Source organism: Saimiri boliviensis, chromosome 3, assembly GCF_048565385.1.
Source record: "Saimiri boliviensis isolate mSaiBol1 chromosome 3, mSaiBol1.pri, whole genome shotgun sequence".
Taxonomy (NCBI): Eukaryota; Metazoa; Chordata; class Mammalia; order Primates; family Cebidae; genus Saimiri; species Saimiri boliviensis.
Window position 1 is genome coordinate 20,651,731 of NC_133451.1, and position 23,894 is coordinate 20,675,624.

At 36.3% G+C, this 23,894-nt stretch overlaps 1 protein-coding gene across 3 annotated transcripts in view; it reads right to left on the reverse strand.

The window, feature by feature from the left end:
• The window catches only part of KCNIP4 (potassium voltage-gated channel interacting protein 4), a 1,209,336-nt gene that overhangs the window by 944,078 nt on the left and 241,364 nt on the right, over nt 1-23,894 (reverse strand). The window contains exon 1 of one of the 3 annotated variants that reach the window (XM_074395953.1): nt 19,219-22,885. The exons of the other annotated variants lie outside the window; for them this stretch is intronic. Coding sequence (XP_074252054.1) covers nt 19,219-19,306 — 88 coding nt within the window. The 5' untranslated portion in view covers nt 19,307-22,885. Of the gene's footprint in view, nt 1-19,218; nt 22,886-23,894 lie in introns of those variants that run through there. 3 annotated transcript variants of the gene reach the window in all.

Consider the following 23,894-nt stretch of genomic DNA (forward strand, 5'->3'; position numbering starts at 1 on the left):
GGGGCTTCACCATGTTGACCAAGCTGGTTATCTGCTGCCAACAGGGTTTCCTAAAGCATTGCTGCAATGGTGGACCCCCTCCACCCAAAGGTCTGTAGAGCATCCTGTTCCACTGCAATGCATTCCAATGCCACGACCCCTCCCGAATCCATATTTCCAATCATTTGTCTCACTCTGCAATACCAGCAATGCTCTCCAACTACTTCTGCAGCCTCTACTGCTACCACCCTGGTCACAGCCACCATTCTTCCCACTGTTTCTATTCTTTTTTTTTTTTTTTTTTTTTTTTTTTGAGGTGGAGTCTCACTTTGTCACCCAGGCTGGAGTGCAGTGGCGCAATGTCGACTCACTGTAACCTCTGCCTCCAGGTTCAAGGATTCTCGTGTCTCAGCCTCCCAAGAATTTGGGACTATAGGCAGCAGCGACTATGCCAATTATACAAATGCTAATTATTTTGTATTTTTAGTAGAGATGGGGTTTCACCATGTTAACAAAGCTAGTCTTGAACTCCTGACCTCAGGTGATCGACCCACCTCAGCCTCCCAAAGTGCTGGGATTACAGGCATGAGCCACTGTGCCTGGTCCCACTGTTTCTATTCTTGACCCTCAATAGTATGGGCCAGATAACTTACTCTGCGAAAAGTCAGAGAGTAAGTATGGCAGGTTTTGTGGGCCAAACAGTGTCTGCTACAACTACTTAATTCTACCATTATAATGCAAAAGCAGCCATAGGCAATATATAAATGAATGAGCATGGTGATATTTCAAGCAAACTTTAGACATTACATTTCAATTCTATATAATTTCAAAGTGTCAAAATTTTCTGTTTCCATCATTTAACAATGCAAAGGCAATTCTTAGTTAATGGACCATGCAGGAAAACCAGTAGACTGGATTTAGCCCACAGACTGTAGTTTGCTGACCTCTGCTCTTCAACTTACGTGTAACTACTCTGTTTCGAATTCTGCAGTGGTTCCCCATTCCACTCACAACATATGCTAAAAGGCCTCATAAAATCCAGTTTTCCTTTGCCTTTCTTCCTTCTTCTCCAATTAGTCCCTGGTTTTTGTCTGTTCCAGCAAACTGACCTGCTTTCTGCTTCCTGAACACATTGAACACAGCCTGCCTTGTGACTTCTGCACTGGCTGGTCTCTCTGCCTGAAATTTGTGTTCCCCGGTATTTCTATAGTTCTCTTGCCTGCTTTAAAATTTTGACCGAATGCCATTCTCTGATAGGTTATCTGGACCACTGTATTTAAATTGTAACCACACTGTTATGCACTGAATTGTGCCTCTTCACATCAAATTTGTTTGTTGAAGTCCTAACTCCCACTACCTCAGAATGTGATCGTATTTGAAGATAATATCTGTAAAGGGGTGATTCCGTTAAAATGAGGCCTTTAGGGTGGGCCGTAATCTATCTGACCAATTTCCTTATAAGAAGAGAAAATTTAGACACACAGGGAGATACTAGGAGCACACAGGCATACAGTAAAGATGGCATGAAAATACAGTGACAAGGTGGCCATATGCAAGCCAAGGAGAGAGGCCTCGGAAAAAATCCAACCTGCTCATACCTTGGCTTTGTATTTCTAGCCTCAACTGCTGTGAGAAAAATAATTTCTGCTGTTCAGGTTTCCTAGTCTATGATATTTCATAGTGACGGCTCTGTTAAACAAATGCATACTCCAACCTCCACAGTCTTCCCAAACCCACTTATCCTGTTGTATACTTACCCAGAGTATTTATCACCTGCTGACAAGCAATTTTATTTACTGGCTTAGTACGTGTATTATCTGACTTCCCACTACATGAGGCTAAGATCTTTTGTTTATGGATGTATCCAAAGTTCACAGAAGAGGGCCTTGCAAATGGTAGGCACTTAATGAATACCTGCTGGATAAACGAATCCTAGCAATGTATTCATCTCTTATATTCCCTGCCTTTGTTTATTTGCTCTTCCTGAGAGGTCCAATGGCCAGAGGTCCAATGGTCCATACCCATGGCCAGTGAAACCCAGCTCAAATATTAACAATGCTAAGAATGTATCTCTTGCCACCAATACTCAGTGCTCTTTCTCTTTGGAGTCTAGTAATGCACTACCTATACTTCTCTTGTGGTGCTTAATACATTCAAGCCTGTATTGAAATTTCTATATATAGGCATAACTCAGAGATATTGCAGATTCCATTATAGACTATGGCAATAAAGTGAATATTACATTAAAGTGAGTCATACAAATTTCTTGGCTTCCCAGAGCACATAAAAATTTTGTTTACACTGTACTGTAGTCTATGAAGTGTGCTATTGCAGTATGTCTTTGAAAAAGTACATACCTTAAATTTAAAATACTCTATTGCTAAAAAATGCTAACCATCATCTGAGCCTTCAGTGAGTAGTAATTTTTTGCTCATGGAGGGTCTGGCCTCTATGTTGACAAATGCTGACTGATCAGGATGGTGGCTGCTGAAGGCTAAAGTGTCTAGTGTAACTCTGAAATCATACAACAATTAAGTTTGCCATGTTGATTGACTTTCTTCCATCAAGGATTTATCTGAAGCATATGATACTGTTTGAATAACACTGTATCTACAAGATAACTTCTTTCAAAATTGGATTCAATCCTCTCAAACATTACTGCTGTTTATTGACTAAGTTTATGTAATATTCTAAATTCTTTGCTGTCATTTCAGCATTGTTCATAGCATCTTCATGAGGGGTATATTCCATCACAAGAAACCACTTTCTTTACTCACCCATAAGAAGCAACTCTTCATCCATTTAAGTTTTATCATGTGATGGCAACAATTCAGTCACATCTCCATGATCCACTTCCAATTTTCATTTTCTTGCTATTTCCATCACATCTGCAGTAACTTCTTCCACTAAAGTCTTGAACCTCTCAAACTCATGCATGAATGTTAGAATAAACTTCTCCCAAATGTTGATATTTTGACTTCCTGTCATGAATCATAAATGTTCTCAATGGCATCTAGAATGGTGAAACCTTTCCAGAAGGTTTTCAATTTACTTTTTTCCAGATCATCAGAGGAACCACTATTTATGGCAGTTATAGCCTTATGAAAAGTGTTTCTCCAGTAATAAGAGTTGAAAGTAAAAATTACTCTTTGATCCATGGGCTGCAGAATGGATGCTGTCTTAGCAGGCATAAAAGCAACAGTAGTCCCTTTGTCTAACTCCATCAGAGCTCTTGAATGACCAGGTGCACTGTCAATGAGCAGTAATATTTTGAAAGTAATCATTTTTTTCTAAGCAGTAGGTCTCAACACTGGGCTTAAAATAGAGAGTAAGCCATTGTGTAACAGATGTGACATCATCCAGCCCTGGCTGTTCCATTATAAAGAAGAGACAGAGTACATTTAGCATAATTATTAAGGGCCCTTGGATTTTTATAATAATAAAGGAGAATTTGCTTCTACTTAAAGTCATCAGTTGCATTAGCCCCTAAAAAAGAGTCAGCCTCCCCTTTGAAGCTTTGAAGCCAGGCATGGAATTCTTCTCTCTAGTTATAAATATCTTAGATGTCATCTTCTCCCAATACAAGGTTTTTTCTTTATTTTTATTTTTTGATACAAGGTCTTACTTTGTCACCCAGGCTAGAGTGCAGTGGCCTAATTATAGCTCAGTGCAGCCTTGATCTCCCTAGCTCATGCAACCCTCCCACCTCAGCCTCCTAAGGAGCTGGGACTATGTGCAATTCTAAGTAGCTGGGATGATGTGCATGCACCACCATGTCAGGCTAATTTTTAATTTGTTTTAAGGCAAGGTCTCACTATGTTGATCAGGCTGTTCTCAAACTCCTGGGCTCAAGCAGTCCTCCTGTCTTGGCCTCCCAAAGTGTTGAGATTATAGGCACGAGCCATCATGCTCAGCCAGAGGCTTCTTCATCTACACTGAAAATTTGATTTTCAGTGCAACCACATTTATCTATGATCTTAGCTGGATCTTCTGAATAAGCAGCTGCAGCTTCTACATCAGCACTTGCTCTTTAACCTTGTACTTCTGTGGTATGGGTATGGCTTCTTATCCTAAGCCTCATAAACCAAACTCTGCTAGCTTCAAACTTTGTTCGCAGTTTCCTTATCTCTCTCAGCATTCTTAGAATTCAAAAGACTTAGAGCCTATATTAGGCCATTCTTGTGTTGCTACAAAGAAATACCTGAGACTGTGTAAATTACAAAGAAAAAGAGGTTTCATTGGCTTATGGTTCTGCAGGCTGTACAAGAAGCATAGCAGCATCTGCTTATGGGGAGGCCTCAGAAAGCTTCCTCTCATGGCCAAAGGCAAAAGAGGAGCACACATACACAGAGCAAAAGCAGGAATAAGAGAGAGTTGGTGGGGGGAAGACATACCCCTCTCCCCACTTTTTTGAGACAGACCCTCACTCTTTCACCCAGGCTGAAGTGCTGTGGCACAATCTCGGCTCACTACAATCTCTGACTTTTGGGTTCAACTGATTCACCTACCTCAGCTTCCAGAGTAGCTGGGATTACTGGCATGCACCATCATGCCCAGGTACTCTTTTCACATTATTAGTAAAGACAGGGTTTTACTATTTTGGCCAGGCTTGTCTCAAACCCCTGATCTCAAGCGATTAAGCCCATCTTGGCCTTCCAAAGTGCTGGGATTATAGGCATGAGACACCATGCACAGCCAATGCCACACACTTTTAAATGACCACATACTGCAAGAAGTCACTCATTATTGTGAGAACAGCACCAAGGGGATAGTGCTAAACAATTCATGAGAAATCCACTACTATGATCCAATTTTCTCCCACCTCCAACACTGAGATTAGAATTCGACATGAGATTTGGGTAAGGACACATATCCAAACTACATCAGAGCCTTACTCTGGATTAGGCTTTGGCTTAAGGGAGTGTTGTGGCTGGTGTGATCTTTTACCTGGATCACTAAAACTTTCTTTATACCAGCAATAAAACTGCTTCACTTTCTTATTATTCATATGTTCACAAGAGTAACAATATTAATTTCCTTCTAGAACTTTTCCTTTGCAGTAACAACTTAACTAATTGACACAAGAGATTTTGGCTCTTTCGGCTTTCAACATGCCTTTCTCACTAAGCTTGATTATTTCTAGGTTTTGATTTAAAAGTGAGAGACACATTCCTTTCCCCTGAACACTTAGAGGCCATTGAAAAGTTATTAATTGAACTAACTATAATACTATTGTGTCTCAGACAATAGGGAGGCTCAAGGAGAAGAAAAGACATGGAAAATAGCTGGTCAATGTAGCAGTCAGAACACACACAGCATTTATTGATTATGTTCACTGTCTTATATAGGTGTGGTTGATGGTGCGCCAAACAGTTACAGCAGTACCATCAACGATCACTGATCATAGGCCATCATAAAAGATAAAAGGATAATGAAAATGTATGAAATATTACAATGATCATAATGTGACTCAGAAACACGAAGTAATCGTGCTTTTGGAAAAATGGCGCCGATAGTGCTGCAAGAGGCAGGGTTGCCATGAAACTTCAATTTGTAAAAACTGCAGTATCTGAGAAGTGCAATAAAGCAAAGCACAATACAGTGAAGCATGCCTGTATGTTTTACATCCTCCACTAAATGTTCAGCTCCTTTATGGCACAGCTATTGCCTCATGCATCTTAAAATCCCTTACTCTACCTACAGAGTGTACCACACATTTCAAAGACACAGTAGACCTTTGCTAACATTAGGAAGATTATTATGATAAAAACACTTACTAGTGAACAATTACAAATTGTGTCGGGCTCAATTTTAAGTCTGTATATCATTTGCTTTTATTAGTAAACACCTCATATAGGTCACACTATCATTATCTCCATTTTATTGATAAGGTTACTGAACCTAAGATAAGTAACTTGCTCAAGATCATAGGGCTCATGATTCGTGAAGCCAGATGTGAAGCACAAACCTATTGTTCTACAGACATCAGGATCTGTAGCATATTGACTGTCAGTTTAAAAATAAAATGCTTACTTTAAACAAGATCATGTCTTTTGTGGGAACATGGATGTAGCTGGCAGTCATTAGTGAACTAACACAGGAACAGGAAACCAAATGCCACATGTTCTCACTTATAATTGGGAGCTAAACAATTAGAACTCACAAACAAAGAAGGAAACGACAGCTAACACTGGGGCCTACTTGAGGGGGGAGGATGTAAAGACAAGACAGAGAGGAGCGGAAAAAAATAACTATTGGGTACTAGGCTTGCCACCTGGGTGATGAAATTCTGAAAACAAACCCCAGTGACACAAGTCTTCTTGTGTAACACCTGTACCTCCAAAACTAAAATAAAAGTTAAAAAAATAAACAAATCTCTAAAGCACATAAAAAATGCTTAAAATAAAAATATTGCTATCATGTTAAATGGAATAAAAGGAAGCATCATGTACCTAAATTCTTATCTATTTTAGAAGCTGCCATAGACGGATTTAACATTTCTAATGACTACTTTTCTTGCTTTGAAATATGAGAGTGTAGTCTTTGCACATTGGTCAAATTTATATACCGACTGAAAATTTTAAGTTCATATTTCATAATAAAATTCTTCTCTACATCTTATTTTATTGGTAATACTTGAAGACTTAAAATATAAAATAACAAAATGTATTAAATATGTTTGTCTTTCCTAAAAACAGGACTTTAATATCTATTCAAATCTCCTATGCCTTTGTAATATTTCATAAATAATTTAAAGAATGAGTAGTTTGCAATATTGACTTCTGAAGTAACTAATTTCTACATGCTATTGTAGTTTAAAATTTTTTTTACTAATGTTTATATCATAGGAAAAAGCCATGATTAATAGCTATTCTTTTTTTTTTTTGAGATGGAGTCCAGCTCTGTCACCAGGCTGGAGTGCAATGTCACAATATTGGCTCACTGCAACCTCTGCCTCCTGGGTTCAAGCAATTCTTCCACCTCAGTCTCCCGAGTAGCTGGGACCACAGGCGTGTGCCACCATGCTTGGCTATTTTTTTTGTATTTTTAGTAGAGACGGAGTTTCACCGTGTTGGCCAGGATGGTCTCAATCTCTTGACCTCAAGATCTGTCCGTCCCAGCCTCCCAAAGTGCTGGGAATATAGGCATGAGCCACTGTGCCCAGCTAATAGTTATTCTTATATTTTGGTGAAAAAAAAAAAAAAACTTAACTACACATTTTTTGAAAATTAAGGACTTCAAACTCAAGAATTGTTAGCAAGAATATATTGCACATATTTGAGCAATATACAAGTTATCTGACATTTTTAGTAGAAAATATCTTTTGGTGGCAGAATATTAAGCATAATTAAGTAAAACTCTTTAAGAAGGAGGTCTTTGAGTCATATGTTCTACCTAATTTTGAACAACTTAAAATCAATACAAAGAGAACATATTTTAACATTTTCTAAGGAATTTAAAACAATTGCAAATAATACACTACTTTACACTGATTTATCAGTATCTGAAACAGGACTAGTACTATTTGAATGAGTGCTGATTCCAGCCACTGCCCTTACAAATGCTGGCTTGTAAAAATACTTAATGGCATCTTGAATCAGGATCACTTTATTTTTGTGAAGAGGGAATTGATATCATGGGGGGAATATAAACTTGTCCAAGGCCTCCTGCTAAGATTTGTGATGGTGCTAAGATAAAAGTTCAGGTCATTTTGTCTACCAAGTCTAAGTGTTTCTACCCCACCAAGCCACCACCTGAGGCACTTGTCACAATATAAGGTTGTGAGAATAACATGTTTCTGGAATAGCAGAGTAATAATCAGTATGTAGACTAATTAGCTGTTATGACCTTGTAAAATAACTTGAGTAACTTGGGTTCAATTGTCTCTTCTGAAAATAAAAAAGGTCGACCAAATATATTTTAAGATCCATTGAGATGTAGCATGTCTATGATCCAAGAATATATTGTGACACAAAAAAATTCTTTATATGAGTTACATGTTAAACATAATATCTATATTGCTGTCATTGTGTTCAGGATTTATACCACGTTGAGTGCAAACAAGCTTCTCAACCTTCCAAGTCCAGAATTGTGCTTTTATTTGAAGATAGGCTAGGAAGGCATCATTGGAATGAACATTTGCATGTATCTGTGAACATGCCCAGAACTTGGCTGTATAGTTTCTCTTGGGGAAATTCAGTAGACACAGCATAAAACTGATATTTAAAGTTCTAAAAGATTTTTTTATAGAACTGGCTTCATCACTCTTTAAAGGATTTTGACTTTTGTTTGGCTCAGGGAATTACAAGATGATTAGAAAATTTTTTCTGTATCTCTCATCATAAAACAAGCTCTATGTATCTTAACATGTTATAGAACAGGAACATGACTGACTTGTCAGGCATAAAGTCTCTTATTCTAATCTGGTAACCTTGCAAAATAAAAATCTTCCCATTGTAGAGGTAATAATATAGAGCCAGGAAAATTTACTACTTTCTCCAGGAGAAGAAAACTGCAGCTAGAAAACAGATCAACTCAAAGCCTCATAATACTTCACTCAAAGCCTGGTAATATTTTTTTGTGCATGTAAAATCTCTAAAATTATAGTACATCCAAGGTGGTATCTTTTTGTTTCTAGTAATTTTACCATAGTCAAAGATGGAAGAACCTATAAATTTCTAGCATTAATGTATTATTTTATCTTATACAGATAGAGATATAGCTTTTTTATTATTTTAAAAACATTAAAATTCATTCATTATACATATAATATGTTCCTTTTAGAAAAATGAGAAAATACAAATACATCAACATTTATACACAAATCAACCACAAGATATATGACTTTTTAAACAAATGAGCAAATATACAGGACCTACCCCATTTAAAATGTATAGTGACACCTCCTCTGTGTACAGCTAGAGACAATTCATGTTTCCAAGGCTCTCAGTTATCTATAACCATTTTTATAACTGCAAGAAGTACCAGGTAGAGACAGAACAGCAGAACCACAACACAGATTAGAATGAGCCATTGAAGTAGCCAAGATCAGCAATGAGGCAGTCACAATTCTACCAGCCTTGGAAAAGACATTCAAAGAAACAGGCAGGAAATAGTGTAGCTTTGTCCCCTTAAAAGCTCTGGTGTTGTTCAACTTTGTAGTACTTCCAATGACTGTGTAAGGAATATTGACTGTGCATGGTCTAGGCATTGGATTACAATAATAAACAACAAAAAACCCATAATTATTTTAAAAAGTTTATATTCTACTTTTATAGATATTTATAAATATTCTATAAGATTTTAGTTAGTGGTAATTTTTATGGAGAAGACTACCATATCTCCCAGTTTGCCTGGGACAGTTTGGATTTATACCTGTTTTCTACTTGTGATTATTAAGATTACCTCTTTTTACTCTCAAAAATGTCCCAGTTCTGGTGACCCTCTCCATAAAAGAAATTTCAAAACAATGAAAATATGTATGGGAGGGGTTCTTGTGGATCAGATGGTCAGGAAATGTCTCACTAGGTGATATTTGAGCTGATAATTAATCACACAGCTCTTAAGGGTGAATTTGAATTTGAGAAGGGAAAACTATGTAGTCAAACAAAAATGTAGTTTAGCTTCTGACAAATATAGTTTTATAGTTAGCCCCAGCACACCCTAGGTTTGGCACTTTGGGATAGGTTCCCTGTGAGATAATCAATAGTATAGCTTAAGTCTAATAATGTGATTCAGAAATGAACACATTAAATTATATGAGCAAAGAAAAATTATATTTATTTATGATAGCCTCTCACAACACCATAAAAAAATCTGTATTTTAAAACAATGACTATGTAATAAATACTGTCTTTGGGTATAGCTGGATAATTAAGTATCCCTAATCCAAAAATCTGAAATCCAAAATGCTCCAAAATCTGAAACTTTCTGAATGTTAAATGGATACTCAAAGAAAATGATCAGTGGAACATTTTGGATTTCAGATTTTTAGATTAGAAATGCTGAACCAATATATATTGGCGAATATTCCTAAATTCAGAAGACTCCAAAAACCAAAACACTGCTGGTCCAAGCATTTCAGTCATGAGACACTGAACCATTCCTTCTGTCTTTTAGAAGATTCTGATCTACTTGAGATATAACTTGCACACCTGAATCTGTTCAATATACAGGGTTGACCAGTAATGAAATGCTGAACAATATGGGATAGAAAACCTGTACTATGAGAGCTCAAAAAGAAAATAAATCAATATACGTCACAGAATAAAGCAGGGTTCCAAGGAAAGAAAATAGGATCTGAACAGGTGTTTAATTGATAAAATGAAACATTTCCCACTTGACCACTCAAAAAGCTATGAATATATTGCTCGAGACAGATGACAGGACCCTCTGTTGGGCTTGGTTGGTAGTTTCTGTAGCAATCTTGTTGTGTGGACAATTTCGCTTTTTAGCAAAACTTCCTGTTCATACAAATAATCCCACTAATCCTCTCTCTTCCCAGCTGCTTCCTCACCCTTCCTGCTTGGCTCCCCTGTCATAAGCCTCTTTCTTTCTAATGTTTTCAGCGGAACATATTTTACAGTCTTGTTGCTTCACCTACCTGACCATTGTCCTTGCCTAAAATTGTCCTTGACTGAAATACCAAGAGATAGTTTTCTTCTGCTTTTTGAAATCTTAGCATATGTTGGTTGGTTGAGTTAGCTGCCTGATATTTATTTGCTGTACTGGCAGGTTGACACAGGGCAGTTGGGAATCATGAAAAAATAGCTCAACAGAACCACAAGACTCAGCTCTTAACAAGCACTTAATAAATGTTGGCCAAATGAATAAATGGCAATTATTGAAAACTAATAAAATTAAAGACAAGTGAGTTTAAAAACTGCAGTCTTTTATATAAGTTGCTTTCTATTTATCCCTAATTACCAGGAAGCATAATAATGATTAGGTATTTCAATTATCTTTAGTGAAAATTTAATTTCAATAAAACAAATAGAACATCCTATAGATACCAGATCAGTAATAGTGATAAATTTGTTAAATGTGTGCCAGCAACAGAAATATTTGTACAGAGATCCCCATTTTACGGATGTGATGACCCAGCTTAGGGAGTCATCTAATTGGTCTTCCCAATTGTAGGGTAAGGGATAAAGCTCTATGCTGTGCTGTTGACTGTCAGAAGGATGGCTGGGGTTGAGCAGAAAGAACAGCTCTCTTGGAATACATTTTCAGACATACGATTTTTTTTCCTGTTATAATGTAATATATTTATATTATTGTCATTAAGGCTATGATAAAAAGACATTAGAGGAAGCAAAACAAATCCAGATAGTCCAGATATGAGACAACTAAAGAAGGGTGTCATATGATTAAATGTTCTCTGTGAGTTTATTCCCTTATGTCAAAAATTGACACAGTCCTTCTATGCCCACCCTGGCCACTCATTCAATCCTGCTCCCAGATTTGTTTTTCCTGAAGTTGGAAAACAGTGATTCATTGGCCATCCTCAGCCATTATTATACGTTGATCTGCTGCAGGGTTTTATTCACCCTCCTTTAAAAACATAAAGTGAACATTAGCCTCAAATAAAGAACATCTTGAGACACCCTGATGCCACTGCTATATCTCTATTAGGCAGGAGAAATAGATAGCATTAGGCACAGAGCTGTATTTTGCAGGGACTAGCTAAAAACTGATTTGTTGGCAAAACTGGTGTATACTGCAAATATATATATATTACACTCCAGCCTAGGCAACAGGGCAAGACTCCCTTTCAAAAAAACAAAACAAAAAATAAAAAAACAAAAAACAAAACAAAACAAAACTGTATTTGGCCCTCTTGCTTAAGGTAATCAGAGCTTTCTTACCAGAAACCAAAGTGCTAGGGTACTGGGGGACTGGGATTATAGGCATGAGCCACTGCACTCAGACAAATGCAGCTCTTTCTATGAATATGGACTCTTCCCTTTAGATGCTATGTAACATATTGATTAATTTAGCCAATAAATCAATAACTGTGTTTCAAGTTTACCATGTCTGAGACTATGAGATCAGACTCCAGAAATCATTTATACTCCTGATATATATATATATATATATATATATATATATATATATATATATGTGTGTGTGTGTGTGTGTGTGTGTGTGTGTGTATGTGTGTGTGCGCGCACGCGCGCGCGCGCATGTGTGTGTGTGTGTATGTAGCCATATATATGTGTGTGTGTGTGTGTGTGTGTGTGTGTGTGTGTGTGTGTATATCTTAATAATTTCTGTCATGGTCATTTGAACTTTTTTTCACAGTTCAGGGAAACTCCTCAGACCTTACCTTCCCAAGCCCACAAATGTATCCCAATACTGAAAAAACAGTGTAGGAGAGAAAATAAACTTTATCCAAGAAAAGCTGTTGATATGGTTTGGATATTCTTGTTGGAGGCAGGGCCTGGTGGGAGATGTTTGGGTCATGAGGTGGATCCCTCATGAATGGCTTGGTGCCCTCTCCAATGTAATGAGTTACTGAAAAATCTTGATTGTTAAAAATAATCTGGGACCTCCCCTCCTCTTGCTTCCTGTCTTGCCATGTGACACATCTGCTAGCCCTTCACTTTCCACCATGATTGTAAGCTTCCTGAGGCCTCACCAGAAGCCAAGCAGATACTGGTGCAATACTCATACAGCCTGCAGAACCATATAACAAATAAACCTCTTTCTTCATAAATTACCCAGGTAATTACTCAGGTATTCCTTCACAGCAACGCAAAACAAAGTAACACAGCCATCAAGGTGCCTAACAAACACAAACCATAGCCATATCTCACTGAGTTGTAATAACGTCTTCCTATAATAACAAACATCACATTATTTTCACCTATCATTTAATTTGGCTGATTATAATGACATTCTCTCAGAATACAGAGTCGATCTGTTTGAACACATAGGTTCATATTACTTTTGGAATGTAAAAAAAATATACCAAGAAATATTTGGGCCGGGCGCGGTGGCTCAAGCCTGTAATCCCAGCACTTTGGGAGGCCGAGGCGGGTGGATCATGAGGTCGAGAGATCGAGACCATCCTGGTCAACATGGTGAAACCCCGTCTCTACTAAAAGTGCAAAAAATTAGCTGGGCATGGTGGCACGTGCCTGTAATCCCAGCTACTCAGGAGGCTGAGGCAGGAGAATTGCCCGAACCCAGGAGGCGGAGGTTGCAGTGAGCCGAGATCGCGCCATTGCACTCCAGCCTGGGTAACAAGGGCGAAACTCCGCCTCAAAAAAAAAAAAAAAAAAAAAAAAAAAAGAAATATTTGAGAGAATTTTTACTGTCAAAGTAAAAGATAAACAATGATAGTGAAAGATGTGGTAGAATGACAGGAACTTCTGCATCACCCAGAGATATGATTAGCTTGCTCATGCCACTTTCAATATCTTTTGAGGGGAAACAACATGACCACTGTGAGTAATTTTAAATAAAAAAGCCCAGTCAGTGGTAATACCAGTGGTGAGTGAATATAGCATAATCAATACTGCTATGAACATATTTCTCCTGCTTGGAATAGCTTTTCTGCAGGCTTTTAGGATGGGGTTAGCCAATGGAAGCACTAGCAGAAAATCTGAAAGTAGGAGGAAAATGAGACCAGCATTTTTTTTTTCTCCCCTGAGCTTTCTTCCTATCAGGTCTCTGTGGGTAGGCTACATTTCTGTACTCAAGGCCATCACTCTGTCCGGAAGCTTTCTGGACACAGTTTCCCTCTCCAGGATCCAAACATGGTTCCTATCCCTTGCTTCTTCAATAGTTTACTGTTACTAGCTTGAGCAAACACATTATCCCTTATTGCTCCAATACAGAGTCCCTTTATCAAAGTCTTTTCTGGAGTGTGAGATCTCTTTCCTGCCAGAAACAGAACTGATACAGATCACAATCAATGTATAATATCCAGGTCACAATTGTATTGTGAAACTGAAATATTTTTTAAGTACTTAAACAAGGCACTGATGTGTAAGTGCTGAAGTTTCTGGTAAGAAAGCTCTGATTACTTTAAGCAAGAGGGGCATTTTTTTTTTTTTTTTTTTTTTTTTTGAAATGTAGTCTTATCTTGTTGCCTAGGCTGGATTGCAATGATGCAATCTTGGTTCACTCAAACCTCCATCTTCCTGGTTCAAGCAATTTTCCTGCCTCAGCCTCCCAAGTACCTGGGATTATAGGTGCATCCCACCAGGCCCAGTGAATTTTTGTATCTTCAGTAGAGATGGGGTTTATGTTAACCAGACTGGTCTCAAACTTCTGACTTCATGATCCACCCACCTTGGCCTCCCAAAGTGCTGGGATTACAGGCTTGAGCCATGACACCTGGCCAAATGCAGTTCTTTTTATGAAGATGAGCTGTTTCCTTTAAACCACATGCAGTATATTGATTAAAAGTCAACAAGTGAGTTTTAAGAGTTTACCATGTCTAAGACTGTGAGATCAGACCACTTACTACTTTAAAGTTATGACAATGATAAAAGAAGTTTTCTTTGGGAAAGAAGAGGCTTTAAGCCTGCAAGCTTACCTAATATGCTAATTATTGGAAAAAAGAACATAATTTGCAATGTAATAAGACATTAACATACAAATTTCTTTCTGAAATTAAGGAAGGAAACCAGTAACCTGAATATATAGGTGTTTTGCCTGTTTAAATCAGGGATCCTGTAATCAGATTTGGCAGCAATGGCAGATTATAAGAAGATTAAGCAAGACCATAAATTCCCCACAAATATCCCTTTAATCCTGATTGTAAAGTTAAAATAAAATAAAACAGGACAAAATAATTATCCTGATAAAGTTTAAAACGTAAGCTCTGTTGGGAAAAGTAACATAGTGCCATAAATTCATTTGCAATCAAGTATAAACATCACTTTTCTTTGCTTCCTTTTTACTTGAGAGTAGGTTTCAATGGAAGAAACAGCACAAGTAAACAGTATAACACTGTGGCATATTACATGCATTTGAATAATGCAAATTTTACATGACGCTGTAAGAAATATAATATTGTTTTATCAGCAAATTTGAAAGAATGGATTTAAATGTTGAAAAGAATAAATCAGGAATAGCATAATTTCAAAGTTCACAGGACAAATGAATATAAACTGTATATTCGACTGCCACATGTCAGGACTACTTCAACTGGGAAATAGAAAATCCTGTCTTTTTTTTTTTTTTTTTTTTTTTTTTTTGCCAATATTCAACCTGAATTTTGCTAGTGTTTAATTATGTGAGGTCTTTAGAAGTGCATTCTTTTTGTGAGATATGTCTGCCCTATGTGTAAATCTGGCTCAGCTGGGGTATGAGAGAGGATATACGAGAGAGAGGTTTGAAATATGATTCTGTGCTCCATCATCTCCAGGGCGAAAGAAGAGAACCGAAAATGGAAGGTCACATGGCCAGAAACAAACTTTTCAACTCTCTGATTTTGCTTAGGATCACCTCTTGCCTTCTCTTCATACTTCAAAAATGCAATATAAAAAAATATTTAAGTCTTTACATGACTAGCCTGTTGTGGCTTGACTCACGGTAACTTCAATGATTTCACATTTAAGGGGGACACCACTCAATGAAAACTTGTGAAATAAATGTGTACCATCTCTCCGTCTCTCTCCTCCTTTAATCTAAAACGATCTACTTGATGGAATGATGAATTCTTATCTCCTTCTTTTAATAATAAAATTTCATGAAATTTGAAATACTTTAACCCACTAGTTAAACAGCAATTCAGTGTTTCACAGAGTTTTTAGGTTTAAATTGCTTTTGCTTTCCTTAGGTGGTGAATTGGACTTGGACATACCAATAACTTGCAGACCTGAAGTCTGAAACAGGGCTCCAGGCAATATCCACCTCAGACATATGTTTGGGAAATTCTTGCTAATAGAAAAATGTGTACAGGTCTTGATTTTTCAAGAAAACAGTGTACAGAATATTGAAAAATGTCAAAACAGCCTTCAAGTAAGTACCCTAAAACATAGCGATATTAAATTTTATACATAAAGAAGAAACAGTTCAAAATACAATATCATCAATAACATTCACCCTTCTCAATGGACAGAATTCATATGATAGGGTGTTGTATGGGTTCCTATGATACACAAATTGCCCATTGATATAAGTGTCATATTCTTGGAGCAATCCTAAGACTCACTTCAATTTATTTAAATGTACAAAAATATATTGGGTAGCATGAGCCCCATCTAGAATTGAATATAATATGCTACATAAAGAGGCAGGTCTCAAACTGAGAAGAAATTAGGATAATTGATCCTATAACAAACTGAAACCATTAACTTGTAATATTTGCATATGGATTTCTGTGATTTATTATACACAACAAAGAAACTTTTAAAATGTGTAGGTTTTTATGATAAATACAGCCAATATATATGTTTGTAACATACACTCTTTGAGAAGTGATTTGTCATGACAAAAAAATATGTAGAAAGTTTCTGGGAAAGAGATGAATCTTATTTTAGCTGGACAACTCTTTACCCTTGAATCTATATGCACTGAAAAAATTATTTTAGAAATTAAATTAAATTTTTAATTTGTAAGCAATCGTGGCATTGCCAAAACTTACATGAAAAGCTTTCACAAAAGGAAATTGCTTTTCTCTACCTTGTGGTAACACTAATAAGACAAATTTAAGGAAAGTTTGAATCCATAAAAGTTTCTTTGAAATTCCAATGTTCTATGTTTATATAAATGGCTCATTTTGGTATCAGATGAGAAACAGCTGTCAAAAATAAAATTATGTATTTCAGAATTAACCTGTTTTAATATAAAACAAAATCACAATTTCCTCAGATAACACCATTGGCCAAAAATAAATAAATAAATGAAAATAAAGGGCTTGCGGGTAAAAAGAAAAAGATTATCTAAGACATGTCATGTTGTTTTAAATTTCTGATAGCTACAAAGACATATGCTGATTGTTCAGGATACAATTAGCAGCTGCCTGCACATCCAACTTGAAAGCAAATTTTTTTAAGCTATTTCAACTCTTGTTTCCTAGTTCTTCATTAATTACTAGCTAAGGGACTTGAAAGTGTCCTAATGAATTTTACATTAGAATCCACAATATGAATGGTGTATATTATCACACCATCTAGTAAATGCATAAATTGGCTTTTCCAAGTAGCATTTTGAGCAGTTGTAAAGATTCTGGTTGGATATCACACAATTTAGTATTGGAGACTGAGCTGAAAAGAATTTTTACAAAAAACAAGTTCCTGTAATCACATTTCTCGGTCAAAATCTATGTTACTACTTTATGATAATCTATCGGTCCTTGTTCTCAAAGTCCTATGCTTCTTTTTTTTCTCCTGTGGTTCAAAAAGAAGAAAGCAATCCCACCTACAGTGATTTCTAAATATGCACTGAATAAAGCTTAAAACATTGCTGCTATACTAGCTTTCCATAATTTCATATTATAAAGTACCATCCAATGACAAAGTACCAACCACTGTATTTTGGAATTAATACTTAACGATTTACACCTTCACAACCACTTACCATTTTCATAAAATTCTTTGAAATCAAAAGTTTAAAAAAACAATTCCACAAACAGAATGAGCTAGACAGGCAGAAAACTGTACCTAAATCCAGTAAGAAACAGATAGAACCTTAAATTATCCCTAGCAGAAACAGACAACTATAGAAACCTCACGGAAAGCTTTCTTTCGTAAAATATTTCTCCAATTTCATGGCAAGGTAAAAGATCGCCTCTTGCTCACTGTCAAATGTGACATGATATCATAAATGGCACATCATCCTCACTTGAATGTTTTAAAGCTAATAAGAAGGCAATGTGAAAGTCATATAGACAGGACTAAACATTTGTAATCTAAAGGTGAAGACTGCGTGAGAAACACGTTAGAGCTCTGAGCTGGCAAAAGTCAGAAACAGACTCTCAACGATGCCTTAAAAAGTATCAAAAGTCACCACAATTTGCACTACCTAAAGATTAAAATGTGGAAAGAAACAGGAAATTAACATTATGATATTAACAATCATTTTAATATCTATTAATATTTAATAATGTTCTCTGAAATCATTTGTCAGTTATTCTCTTAAAATGGTTTTCCCTTATCTTACTAACATCATCGTATATGCAATTTTGTTAATTATCGTCAAGACTTGACTTTCTTAGGTAAAGTGTTGCTCAAATTCATCTCTCAACCTTATATCAGCAAAAGATCACCTCTTATTCATTTTCAGATGTGACATATCATAAATGGCACATCATCCTTACATCATCCTTACTTATTTACAGTGTGTGTTTATTTACTAACTCTTTTCTCTTTATTTAGATTAAAGAAGACAAATATAGGTCAGTATTTGAAAAATAAAGCTCACAACTGTTCTTTATGACCAGAATGAAAGTGTGATGTTCTATTGACTAAGCTTTGTCTCTCAGAAGTTTGATGATCTATTAAAAAATATGTATTATCAGTGTCAAGTAATTTTGGTCCCACCTGTCACTAACTTAATGACAGGATTGCCTAGGAATTTCATGGGAAACAAAACTGTCGGTTTAGCCTCATAATTTTGGAACATCTTAAAAATATTTTCTTGCTATCAACACTTAGATTTAAATAGAGTTTCTATTTCAATAGTGCAAATTTTAAAACATTGAATTTCACTGCAATGAAACAAATATCAAACCTCGCATGGACATTTTACTCTTCAGCTGTTTTCAGATTTTGCTCACATTTTGCAAGGAACTCACAGATCCAAAGGAAATGTCCTTAACTCTTTCACTGCCAAACCCTATGATCAAACATGGAAAATAATCTATGGATTATAATAATCAAAGAGTTCCAGATAATTTTTAAATACCTGCAGGAAGACAATCTGTGTGCTTTTCCAGTAAACTGCAGCAAGCAGGAAAGAAGAGAAAAACCCTTTGCACAATCATGTATTTAAAAAAAAAAAATCTTTCTACTCTGCAGATACTGTTTCCCGAAATTTACCAGCAATACTGCCTTGAAGACATAAAAAAATACATCCACAGAATTCAGTTCTACCCCCAAAAGAGCTGCACTGTACACATTTTTAGAAACATAAATCTCAGCAAATATTCACAATTGCATTTTATTGACAACATTAAAAATAATCACAACAAAGAAATAGTGAGCCTTTCCTATTCCATGTCAACTTCATTACCACGCTCTACTAGCCTCTATTAAAAAAAAAAAAAAAAAAAGTCATTACCTGTATGAAGAGAACCTGTTAATAGTCTGAGAAGGTACTGGGCAAATTTCAATATTTCACGTTTACACCGCTTTCTACAGCCACTCATCTTAAGCAACAAGGTATTCCTCTGAGGAGAGCCAGAAGTCTTTGCCAATAATAATAATAATAATAAAAAGACAGTCTCTGAGGAGAAACTTCTGTCTCAGTTTATGCACAGGCTGCCTTACAACTCCTGTGGAATTAGCTGTTAGTGCCTCAATCAGAAATTCCTTTAAAATGCTAGAGAAGCCAGATACAGCTACAACAGTAACTGGGAGGTGAGAAAACACGGCTACTCAGTGTGGTGGCCAAGTTCTTCTGTGGCAACAGATAGGCTGCCGGTTTACACTTGTAGTAACCCAGCTCTGGTTCGGCTCGGCATCCCCTCTCCAGAAGCAGTTGCAATCTCACAGACCATTCAGAGGGAGGCGGGGCCTGCGATGCCAGCTCATCAGTGAATCAGCATGTAAGCAGGTGAGAAGACAGATGACAGGTCACTGGGTCTGGAACCCTTCGGATACCAATAAAGGGAACCTGTGAGTGCAATCCAGCCTGCTGGGGAGGAATCTCAGGGCCTGAGGCTGTACAAAACGATTCCCAGAAAGAGGAGGTGGGGAGAGGGAAGCATGCTGCTCAAGGTCAGACATCAGACAATTCCCTGACACAGTGTTAATCAGATTCAGGAAGCCTAAATGGGGGAAAGGAAAGGCTCATTTGAGAAGTTGACCCTGATTCTAAACAGAGTTGAAGATTCAACACCAAATAGGGACAATGCTATCTTGTCACAGATAAATATATTCTTCTGTATGGGCTTAGAAGTAGACAACAAGCTGTTTCTTAAAACTGGCTACATTTTCTGCACAGTGCGGGCTCAGGTATTTGGAAATTAGGATACATAATTGTCTCCTTAAAACACAGTAGCCTAGAAACCACAAATCTTAAGCCCTCTACCTTGCCTCCAGGCAACAGAGCTCCAAAACTAATTTGCTGCACTGTCCTAAGAGAAAGATGTGCCTCCGTTTCTTCATATTTCAAAAAGCGAACACAACCATCTCCTTACCAATTGACTTTTTTTTTTAAGTTAATAGTGAGAACAATGGCAAGGATTTGTGATTTTCACAAAGTACCTTTCTTTTAAGACGTTGGGATAGAGGTAGTTGCTGTGAAAGCCAGAAAACTATAGGGTTGCCTTCCCTGAAAAAGTGATTTTCCTGAATTCTTGGGTGTCTTATGCAGTTTTTAGGATTTTTCTACACTCTTAATTTATCCTCCTAGAGTTTTTATTTATTTTTTTGTTTGTTCTGTATAAATATTTGTGAGTTTTAGCACAGATGGGGCCATATTTTAAATACCTAGACAAACCTTTTGGCTTCTTTTTCTGACTGTTGCAACAATTCTAGTTAACACTGATATTTCCCAACAATACTACATATGAAATGATGTTCTTCTACACTTAAGAAAGAAGCACTCCTGGAATGATAGACTGAATCTCATTGAATGGAGACTCATTCTCTTCTAGAACTCCTACTCATTTCCACCAGTCTTAGTGGTCTAACCATTCTAACTATTTAAATTGAATAACAAAGCATGCTTTCTAGGAATTTTCAGAACTTTAATCAAAAGTATTTAAGATATAAACAGATCCATACACAGTGATCGGCAATATCCTTTTATGTGAAGTTCTTGCTCCTACACACTTTCCATGAGTGATGGCATCCCTAAGTTTGAAATAGGCAGATGAAATACACAATTGTAGTTCAATAATTGGTTTAATTAGTTGAACACCCCATTTCTTATCTACAAAAGTGGGAATAGAATATTTATTTTACTTACTTGTTGAAGGGTAAGATAAGATAGGGTATGGGCAATCTTAAGCACAGCACTTTTATTCATAGGTCTAGCAATTATATGCTGAGCACCTATTATGTTCCAGGCATGGTTCTATGTGCTGGGAACACAATAGTAACTGAGAAAGGTAAAGCCTCTGTTCTCATGCAGCTTATACCTCAACAAAGAAAACATCAAATTACCAAGTAACAAATAAGAGCATATCTCATATGAGTAAGTGCTGTTGAACCAGGAGAGAACATTAAAAGCAGGCTGGCAGAACAGAAAGTGAGTAGGTTGAGAGGTCAGGAAAGTGATCTTTAAGAAAAGAAGTTAAGGTGGAGTTGGAATTACAAGAAGGAACTGACCATGAGATGTTTAGGGAACAGGGCATCTTGGCTGGAGGAAGCAGCTTGTGCAAATATCCCAAGCTGGGAATGAGCTTGGCATCCTCAAGGAATAGAAAGAAGGGTGTGGCTGCTGAAACATGCTAAGCCAGGAGAGACTTCTGGGAGAGATTTTCATGAATAAAGTCAGGGGCTACAGTATGTGAAGTAAGGGATTTAGATTTTAGTGTATTTGCTAGGAAGCCACTCTAGGGAATAGGAGACTTGTGTGATCTGTCTGCTTTGTAAAGGATGAACTGCTAAGGAGCAAAAGTGGAAGAAGAAACACGTGAGGGTCATCACAGTGGTCCAGGTGAGAAACAATGGTGGCATGGCTTGGAGTGGAAATACAGCTAGTCAGTTTCAATCAGTACACTTCGGTATATTGAAGAGGGACATGAGGGAAAGCAAAGATTAAGGGTGAGTTAGTTTGGGACATGAATAACTGAATGGGTAAATTTAATGAGTTGATGACATAGAAATGCTATGGGATTGCTGAATCATATGATAATTCTGAGTTTTTTCAGATCCTCCACACTGTTTTCTGAAATAGCTGTACTATTATCATTTACATTCTCAATAACAGTATAATTGGGTTCTCTTTTCTCTGCATCATTACAATACTTGTTATCTTTTGTCTTTTGGCTAATAGTCATTCTAACAGATGTGTAGTGATAGATCACTGTGATGTTAATTTGCATTTCCCTGATGATTAGGACTGTTGAATGTTTTTTCAGGAACCTGTGGTTCATTTCTATGTCTTCTTTTGAGAAATGCCTGTTTTGGTTCTTCACTCATTTTAAAAATCAGGTTATTTTTTTTTCTTGCTATTGAGCTGTTTGATTTTCTTACATATTTTGGATATTACCCCTTATCAGATGTATGGTTGCAAATATTTTCTCCTGACTGTGGGTTATCTTTTCAGTGTTTTGTTGCTGTCGTTGTTGTTGTTTTTATTGTTATTTTGCTGTGCAGAAGCTTTTTAGTTTGCTGCAATTTCATTTCTCTATTTTTGCTTTTGTTGCCTGTGCTTTTGGGGTCCTATATGATAAATCATTGTCCATACCAATGTCCTGAAGATTTTCCCCTATATTTCAGTAGTGTCACACAGCTTCAGGTTTTACATTTAAGTCTTTAATCTATTTTGAGTTCATGTTTTTGTACACATTGTGAGACAAAGGGCAGTTTCATTCTTCTACATGTGGTTATCCAGTTTTCCCAACACTTTTCTTTTCTTAACCTGAAAAAGCATTTTTTAAAATTTTATATAAATTATACCTCAATAAAGCTGAGTTTAAAAAATCAATGGCTAGAAAGGCAGCAAACCACAGTGCCATGTATATACCTATGCAACAATCTTGCATGTCCTTCACATGTACCCTAAAACCTAAAATGCAATTAAAAAAGTATGCATATATATATATATATATATGCTTTGCTTTGTTTAGCCATTGATTATATATATATAATCAATATATAATTTATATTATATATAAATATATATTATATATATTTATATATTATATATATAAATAATATTGATTATATATATATATATATATATATAATCAATGGCTAAAAAAAGCAAAGCACCATTTAATTGCTATTTTAAAGATTTATAACAAATGATGAGTACTGTATCTTTATGGTAACTTTTCTTTGCCAGAGATCTCACAGATAAAAATGATGCATGTAGATCTCCCAGTACCTTCTATTGAAGAAACTGTCCTTTCCTCATGGTGTGTTCTTGGTTCCTTTGTCCAAACTACTTCTGGGGATATATACCAAAAATTGAAATCAATATGTCAAAAGAATCTGCATTTCCATGTTCATCATGATTCAAAATACCCAAGATATGAAAGCAACCTGTGTTCAGCAACAAATGAATGGATAAAAATAAATGTAGTAGATACACACATTGGAATACTATACAGCCTTATAAAAATTAGGAAATTCTATCGTTTGTGACAATATGGAATAACCTCAAGGATGTTAGGCTAAGTTAAAGAAGCCAGGCACAGAAAGACAAATGGATGATCTCACTTATATGTGGAAGCTAGAAAAGTTGAACTCATAGGAACAGAGACTAGAATGGTATATACCAGAGGATGAGAGGGAAGGGCTGATAGAAAAAGGAAAAATGTTGGTTAAAGGGTACAAAATTCCAGTTAAACAGAAGGAATACATTTTACTGATCAATTGTACAGTGTGATGACCACAGCTGCTAATAACATATCTTTCAAAATTGTCAAAAGAGTAGATTTTAACCATTCTTACCACAGAATGATAGGTAGGTGAGGTAATCAAATAGTTAATCAACTTGATTTAATTTTTCTGGAATAACCACACATATCAAAACATCATATTGTGCTCCATAACTATATGCCAAGTATTATTTGCCAATTAAAAACTTTGAAATATAAATAAATACATATTAATACT